Source organism: Lycium ferocissimum, chromosome 7 (genome assembly GCF_029784015.1).
Source record: "Lycium ferocissimum isolate CSIRO_LF1 chromosome 7, AGI_CSIRO_Lferr_CH_V1, whole genome shotgun sequence".
NCBI lineage: Eukaryota > Viridiplantae > Streptophyta > Magnoliopsida > Solanales > Solanaceae > Lycium > Lycium ferocissimum.
Window position 1 is genome coordinate 52,174,114 of NC_081348.1, and position 9,040 is coordinate 52,183,153.

A 9,040-nucleotide genomic window follows, 5' to 3' on the forward strand; every position below is an offset into this window, starting at 1 on the left:
ACCCGCCTAAAGAGAGTAAAGAACACATTTTTGGCCATGTCGGCAAAAAGTGTACGAATGGTTCAAATTCGGAGTGGTAAAGGTGTTCAATAGGTACAAGCCTGAGTTGAGGTGTCTAAGTAGAATCTGTGGACAAGTTTAGATGGCGGCGGATAACTTAAGCCTTATTTTTAACAACAACAATAACATACCCAAGATATTTTCAAAGGTGGTTGGGCAGGATGGGGTATATGCATATCTTACCGCTATCTTTGTGAGGTAGAGAGGTTGTTCCCGATAGATCCTCGGCTCAAGAAAATTGTTATCTGGAAAATGATTTGAAGAAAGTGCAAGAGTAAAAGAAAGAAAAATACTTGTAATATACTTTATTTTTAAGTGAACTGGACTGGAAAAAAACAACAGAAAAGAAGACCCAAATTGAACGCGTTGTAAACTGATATATTCAAACCTCTATATAATGGCAGCGTTTGTCTGAAAATTTCATTAAAAATTTCATGGTTGCTATACTGAAGTGTTGTTACGTATGTATACTGACATTTGATATTTAGATCTCATTTAGCTATTATAACTAAAATTACGCAAAAATTACTTTTCTTTACTTTTTATATTATAGACAAAAACAAAATACTTGTTAATTTTGAAATCTTAATTGATTTCATATTTCATTAATTAAAAATTGAAAAGACTAATAAATTACTAAGTGATAAATTCATAACTATGTGCATAATATTAATGATAATTATTATAAATATTTTATTTTATATATAATACACCCTCTGATCCAAAATAATTGAGGTTTTAGACTTGAACAAATGGATGAAGAAATCCGCTTACTTCTAAAAATTAAGAGGTGTATTCTCTAAAATATCCTTAATTAAGAGGGACTCTGAAACTATAACAAGCATTAAATTTGTTCATTGAATTAAGAATGTGTCAAGGGTAAATTTGAAAAAGAAAAAAAATATACTACCTTATTGATAGACTAAAGCCTCAATTATTTTGGATTATCTTTTAGAAGCTAAATTCTTAATGGGAGTATATTTCTGTAAAAAAATATATTATTATATAATATGTGAGTGGCTATTATAGAGAAGTAATTTTACAAAAAGTGTAAATGAATGTCATTATTGTTATAGGTAGAATGTTGTTATAGTGAAATAAAATATACTTTCTCTGTCCCAATTTATGTGACACTTTTCGTTTTCTGAGATTCAAACTGCATGGACTTTGACCAACATTTTAAGATGTATTTTTTCATCAAATTGATATGAAAAAAGTTGCAAGTTATAGTACTTTTCATGTAGTTTTCAATTATATAAATTTTAACTTATAAAATTGAGTTAATCTAATTCAATTTAGCTTCAAAGTTTGGTAAATTGACTTTTGAAAACAAAAGTGCCGCACAAATTGAGACTGAGGGAGTAACATCAAAAATCCGTTCTGAAAAAAATCACAATGTTATAATGAATGCCAATTATAAAAGAGTTTTAACTATATTGGGATAATGCCCTACTCCCCCCCCCGAACTATATCCGAAGTTGCTACGACACACTTTATCTTTCCCTACGTCCTATTACCCCCTAAACTTATTTAAAACGGAATAATTACTCCCCTAAACGTTGAGGGCCACTTTCATATGGGAGAGTGACATACACTCTCCTTGCCACATGTGTATTTATTTGTTTTCTTTTTTTTTAAAATGATTTTAAAAACCTTTTTTTTTTTAAAAATTGAAAATTGGATTTTTTTAAAACCCATTTAAAAAAAATAAAATTGAAAACATGGATTAAAAAACAGAATTTTCTTTTAAAAAAATGATTTTTAAAACCCTTTTTTAAAAAAAAATTGAAAATTTGATTTTTTGTAAAACCTGTTTGTTTTTTTTGTTTTTTTTTAATACAAAACTAAAAACATGAATTTTGTTAAAATATGGAAAACTTGATTATTTTTTTTAAAATGTCTTAAAAAATCTTGATTTTCATGATTTCATTTTCTTAGGACACTTTTATTTTTCAAATAAAATCCGAAAAAGTGTTTTTCTTGTCAAAATGTGAAAAAATTGAATTTTTATAAAATTTTGAAAAAATTAATTATTTTTTAAAAATATGGAAAACCCATTTTTTAAAACTAAATGTGGAAAACTAGATTTATTTTCATATTTTAAGAAAATACAGATTTTTAAGAAAAAAAATTAAGTTTTCTCATTTTTCATGTTTCTCACTCTCTCAAAGAGAGTAAAACACACTCGCCTTGCCACGTCAGCGTTTAGGAGTATAATTATTTCATTTTAAATAAGTTTAGGGGTAACAGAACTAAAAAAAAAAAAAAATATGTCGTAGCAATTTCAGATATAGTTAGCACGTAGAAGTGCTTTATGGTTTTCCATCATTTTCTTATTTTCCGGCTTTCCGCCCACGATTCCCAAATCCCAATACTGAAAATTCTCTACCGCAGCACTCAGCTCGGCACGTGCGGCTGCGACGCCATCAAAAACGTCGCCGTCACGTTCACCATTTAGCAAACTTTTTCATGACTTTTTAGAACTCAGCTTTTTAATTTTATTTTTGTGTAGTGTAACCAAATTGTAATTAGATCAATGGCAACAAACACTAATTCAAATCCAAATGACATTACTAAACCTGTAATGTTACATGAGATTGGACCTGATGGCATTGCTAGAGAATCACCTGTAATTGCTTACACTGAAAAGGTTGGTAATTTCTCTAATTATTTTTACTTGTAAATAAATAGTGTTTTAATTTTAGAATTATCTCTTGTACACATTGTTTGATTGATTTCTCCTGTTGGTGTTTGGTTACAGATAATTGAAGAAGAGCAGTTTCAATTGAGAAAGTAAGTTAGACTTCAGTCTCAATTTATGTGATAGTTTTTGCTTTTGGAGAGTCAATTTGACTATACTTTGAAGCTAAATTGTATTAGATAAATTCACTATTTTAAGATAAAAATTTATATATTTGAAAACGATATAAACAGTAAGAAAAAATACATCTTAAAATATTGGTTTCTATCGCATTCAACTAATTGTTTGTTTCAATTGAGAAAGTAAGTTGACTTCTTAATTATTCTACTCCCTTTGTTCCAATTTATGTGATACAGTTCGGAGTTCAAGAGTCAAACAAGAAAATCTTTGATCGCGATTTATTCGTATGCCTTATTAATTATTATGGCTTATAGTACTTTTTATGTAGTTTCTAAATATGTAATTTAGTTTTCAAAAAACTTAAAGATTGAATGTCTGAATTCACGGTCAAAATAGAGAAGTTTGACTCTCGATATCCGAACTGTATCACATAAATTGGGATAGAAGGAGTAATTTTTTTTGGATCTTATCAAATTTTCTACTCTGCATTGTTTATTTCTATCTGATTTCACTGATTATTTGTTTCAAACTTACTTAGATATCTTCAATTGAGAAAGTAAATTGACTTCTTAATTTTTCTACCTTTTTTTGGATCTTATCAAGTTTTCTATTCTCCATTGTTTGTTTCTGTCGCATTTCACTGATTATTTGTTTCCAATTTACTTATATATCTTTCCTCGAGAGTTCATTGTTGTTAGTGTTCTTTTTTCTAGATGCTATGTACTGCTTTCATGGCACAACTTTAGTTGACTGGGGACATGACCTTAGATAGGACAGTATGGAGGTCGAGGATCAGGGTAGAAGGTTAGTAGGTAGTTGGGTGTTTCCATACTTTTAGTAGTATGATTTAGGTATCGTGTAGTTTCTTTTTTGCCTATATGTTTCGATATCTGTTGCTTCGCTCATTTTGTTCATTACTATTTTGTTGTCTCTTTTTCCTTACTTACTTTTTTGCATCGGTTACATCTCTCTTGAGCTGAGAATCTACCGGAAACAGTCTCTCTACCCCATAAGGTAGGGGTAGGGTCTGCCTACATCCTACCCTCCCCACTTGTGGGATTACACTGGGTATGTTGTTGTTGTTGTTGTTGCTATGTACTGCTTTCCATATCGCATTATTTTGTTATTGTTACTGCTTTCATTTCCGTATTCCCTTTTCAAGCTGCTTTGAAATATTTTACTTGAGCCGAGGGTCTATCGGAAACAACCTCTCTATTTCAATTTTTTTTTTTTTTTTTTTTTTTTTTTTGATCTTATTAAATTTTCTACTCTCCATTGTTTGTTTCTATGGCATTTCACCGGTTATTTGTTTCCAATTTACTTAAATATATTTCCTCTAGAGTTAGTTACTTTTGTTGCTCCTCTAGCTTAATGCTACTTGACCTTTTGAAGTACACATCTGTAAATATCTTTTGATACTAGTCAATCAATGGATTAATTACTCTTTAATATCAAATTAATTGAGGTCGTTGATATGAATTCCTCTTTGTTCAATAGATACTGGTAAACAAATCAATTAGCAAATGATACATGTATCTGATGTAATAGTCGAGAATGTGGATAAGTTGGTCTGCAGTTATTTAAAAAGGAAAAAGAAAAAAAAAAGCTAATTAAATAATCAATCAACTACCCTTAAACAAATTGGGACCTGTGATATGGATTCTTTGTACATTCTGCTTTGTTTGAACTTTTGTCATTCTAATGCTGGATCTTTGTGTAGTAGTACACTGTTAAAAAGTTTACCAAGAATGGATGGTTAACGAAGCGAAGTATGCTCTTACTTTTGCGAAATAAACAGCAAGAGATGATACAGGGAACAGAAAACTTGAATTCAATGAAAGGAGTATGGTAAGAAACTGGGAGAAAATAGTGTGCAAATTGTCCCTGGTACCATGTTATCCCAACAAAAAAACTGGGAGAAAAAAAATAAGGTGATTTAGCATATTCCAGGATATAGTAATGAGTTCTGATGACCAGCATACTTCACAGGGTTTGATTGGGCAGTTATACACAGTTAGGGAAAAGAAATATTGGGATAAATTCACAAATAAAACGTCTATTTTGTGTAGTTTCAAATAGTGAATAAGCTGGTTACTATTTTAACAGAAACTATATAAACAAATTACTAAATTTGATAGAATAGTATGTGAGGTTTATCTATGAGTAAGATAATATGGTATGAACCACCAAAGGATGTGGTGCAGCGGATGGGCTGCTCCTCCCTTAACCAGAGGTCTCGAGTTCGAGCCCTGGGTATGGAAAAATCCTTGGTAGGGAGCGCTTCCCCCGAATGGGCCCTACACGGCACAAATCCGAATTTAGTCGGGCTCCAATGCGGGTACCGGACACTGGGTGGGAAACAAAAAAATAAAAAAGATAATATGGTATGGAAACCAATTATCAAGGAAAAGATTTATTTTCGAATATTTACAAATTCATTGACTAAATATACAAATTTGAGATCATTCTTGATTTTTAACAAATTAGAGAAAAGTTGGGATAAAAGATTAGTCATTCATTTTCCAAATGAAAACATTATATTGGAGAGATTTCCTCGAGGAAAATTTGTTCTCATGCATAGAGCTCTCTTTTTTTTTTTTTTCCTTTTCTACATAACCTTGGTGTGCAGGCCTGCGCGCACCTCGACTAATTCCATGGATACCTATTATTTCTCACCAACACAAGTATCGGATAACTCTGTCCAACAAGGCTTGAACAGATAGGAAGAAATCACCTAGTTTTTTGCCTCCGCTATTTGGACCTGAGACTTCATGGTTCTCAACCCACTTTAACTACTTGGCCACACCCTTGGTTGCAACATAGGGTACACTTTTCATCTTGCAGATCTTTGTTTAGTAAATTTCTGGGTATTTTCGCAATGTTGAGTGGATGTACTAGTTGTCTAGTTCCTTTTCTTAAATACTGGTGATATCTGGGTTAGCTTGTGCGAACCTTGCCTATATGTTCTAGTTTCTTTTATCTGGTGAACACATTGCCAGAGGTAATTGATTTGGTATTGAATGTTTGAAGAAGCTTAAGTTTCTACAGAAGTAATAGAGGTGTAATTTTTGCATGAATTTATGTTGTCTCCTGCATCAGACTGCTTTCCCACATCAGATGGGCTTTCCAAGACTTATATGCATCATAATTTTCTCTATTGTGCTACATCCTTCCAGATATATTGATGAAAATTATTCCAAGATCCGTGATGTCGAAAAGGAATTCGCAAACCTGTCAATGGAGATGAAGCTTACTGCTGGGCCAAAAAAAGCAGGTTTGTGATTTGTCAATGATACTTTGTTGAGCACCTGTATCTTTTGACACACAGCTGATTGAAGTGATTCATGTGCACCTACAGCACTTGAACTCATGAGGAAGAAAATAGAAATGTCAACAGAGAGAATCCGTGTTGCTAAGCTGAAGGAAGAACAAGCACGAAAGGTTTGTCTAACCCTTGCTGAGCTCCTCCCCCCCCCCCCCGGGCACACACACTTGCGTTTTTACCTCAACAAATAAAAAATACTCCAATTTGGATTTTTCCACCATTAGGACAAGTTAGGTATCTCTTTATCAAAGCATATGTCTTGCAGTAACAGTCCTTTTCCTTTTTTTCATATAAATCTCCTCATGAAGGAAGCACCATTAATATCTAACTAACAGACAGTCCAATTTTTCTTAAAAACCAGAGTGAGCAGGCATTTATTGATTGTCATTTTGACCACTGGGGGGGGGGGGGAAGTTTTAGTATAATCTTACCCTTCCTGCTGAGAATCACCTCTAATAACCAGTCTACCCTTATACGTCTCAATAGAGCCATCTGATATTGTTTGATTTCTAGACCCAATTACAAGGGATAGTCTTCTTGCCGGGGGGGACAAGAATAATGTTCCAGATTTGCATTTAGAGCTTGGAGTTCCTATAATATTGCTTATTACCAAGTAGGTTAAGAAGCATCTTTTTGGTAAACCTGATGCTCATGCAGGTGAATCTTAACAGAGGAAGTCTTGGAAATTCTAGAATTGTGAAGCAAGATGAGTGATGGAAGAGCACTCATGGTCTTGGAGGTATCTAGGGGATTAGAAGTCCTTGTGGATATTCTAAGCAGGAGGAGAATAAGGGGCTGAAGGAATAAAGGAAAGGTACTAAGAAGCTGATGATCCACAAATTTTTAGGATGAGTAGAGTGTAGAGGCAGGGGAAGAATCATGATAGATTCACATGTTCATGGACTATTTATCTTTGGAGTACGTAACAGAGTGGCTAGAGTCGCTATACAACCCTAGCTTTATCTTCATCGTTCTTCTATCTTCAGACACCCTCTGAAAAACTGTGTTCTGTTTCTCAGCACTTTCAATGATCGTATAACTTCTCCAGTTAACCGCCATCCAAAATATTTTTGTGTCAGCTACTATTTCTCCAATAATACTGGCTTAGCACTAAATCAGATTTTAGCTTGTTTAGGGCCATTGCTAGTTGTCAAATTAAAGTCATTGTCTGGTGAAGAGGTCGGAGGTACCTTATTTGCAGGTGTAAAGATTATCTTTTGTCTTCTCTTTGAGACTTTGACTTTCATAGTCCAATCTCTTGTTCCTCCTTGAATTAGAAAACCTAGACTTCCATTCTTCGCAGTGTGTTGTTAGTACCTTTAGAAGTATGTATTGATTAATTCCCAAGTAAATCAGATAAAAAATAATGGATGAATTTTCTTCCGAGGTTCATTTTGTCACGTTTTATGGGGACACAGTAGTTCCCATCACACCATGTCCTTTTATAATAAGTCTTATGAGAGTATCTTTTTTGGATGCACCTCGATTTGCAGGTTTAAAGAGTATCTTTTGCCTTCTCGACTTCTCGTTGACTTTCCTAGTCCAATCTCTCTTTCTTCCTTGAACCCAGACTTCCATGCCTAGCAGTGTTAACAAGAAGTTGATAGTAACTTTTGGAAGTATATACCGATTCATTCCCGAGTAAATCAGATAGAATATAAAGGATGAATTTTCTTCCGAGGTTCATTCTGTCACTTTTTATGGGTACGCTGTAGTTTCCCATCACATCATGTCCTTATATATTATCAGTCTAATGAGAGCATTAATTCTGTTGTAACGTGGTTATTCTACTTAATATGTTCTCAACAATCTAAAAAAAAGATGGAAGAAATAAGAAACAGGCTCTAACACGAGACAGGGAACAACAAAATCACATAGTTGTCAGTTTAAGAAAATTTAACGAAATGTCCATTGCTTATGTGGTTTACTTATAAAAAGTATACTGGTAATTATTTTTAGGCTTGGGAAGCGGCATCACAGGCTGTTAAGGACGAGGAGGCAATTAAACAAAAGCTTTGTGAGGATTTGAATAGCCTGGTATTTTTTTCTTCTGTACTATCACATTGCAGTGTTAGATTGTGTGAATATTTATCAAATCAGATTCTCTTTTACAGGTTCTGGAAAGTAGTAACAGTCAGCTAGCTAGATTGGAGGAATTGAAAAGACGGCTGGAAGCTTTAAATCCAAGTAGAGCATCCATTGCCTCTGCATCTGTAAGAATTCTTTCATATCTTTGTGTATTTTATGCATATTTTGGAATTCTATTAGGTTTTCAGTATGTTAGTACATGCTTTGTATCCATTTTTTTTCAGATAGGGACAAGATTTATTAGCACTGTGATATCTCTTTTTTATGCTGTTGTATAGTATTTCCTTTTGGACACTCCTGATCTGTGCATGGATGAGTGGGGTACACAAACTGATGTTAACCTTCTGTCCTCTAAGTAATTATGTCTTTGACCAATTCTACCGTCCAGCATAATAAGTAGTCATGAGTAACCGTCTGATTAATTATAAGACCGCTTGTAGATAATCTTGCAAAAGGAGATTATGACGAGATACAGTTGGGACATGCAACACATTATTTGGTTATCTCAGCTTTAATTTTTACAATTTGAAATAGCTTTGAGGATATGGAATAGAATACTTGGCATGATTCTGCTGGCAGCTCAGAGATAACACTACTTTTGAATTTTCCGGGTATTGTGGAATTCTAGTTGAAGTTCCGACGCTTCTTTCCTTCTTTCTCCTACTTTTCCTTTGTTGTCACCATTCACTTATTAATTTTAACATCAGCACAGCAATGCCCTGGCAGGCGGCTGCCATAAAATTATA

At 33.4% G+C, this 9,040-nt stretch overlaps 1 protein-coding gene across 3 annotated transcripts in view; it reads left to right on the forward strand.

Moving 5' to 3' along the window:
* Positions 1–2,370: 2,370 nt before the first annotated feature.
* Positions 2,371–9,040, forward strand: part of LOC132065622 (uncharacterized) — a 98,822-nt gene continuing 92,152 nt past the window's right edge. Inside the window, exons 1-7 of one of the 3 annotated variants that reach the window (XM_059459101.1) lie at positions 2,603–2,710; positions 2,822–2,853; positions 3,595–3,685; positions 6,058–6,155; positions 6,240–6,322; positions 8,166–8,243; positions 8,321–8,419. In XM_059459101.1, coding sequence (XP_059315084.1) covers positions 3,660–3,685; positions 6,058–6,155; positions 6,240–6,322; positions 8,166–8,243; positions 8,321–8,419 — 384 coding nt within the window. In that variant the 5' untranslated portion in view covers positions 2,603–2,710; positions 2,822–2,853; positions 3,595–3,659. Of the gene's footprint in view, positions 2,711–2,821; positions 2,854–3,594; positions 3,686–6,057; positions 6,156–6,239; positions 6,323–8,165; positions 8,244–8,320; positions 8,420–9,040 lie in introns of all 3 variants that reach the window. The other 2 variants (XM_059459100.1, XM_059459099.1) reach the window with 2 other exon arrangements.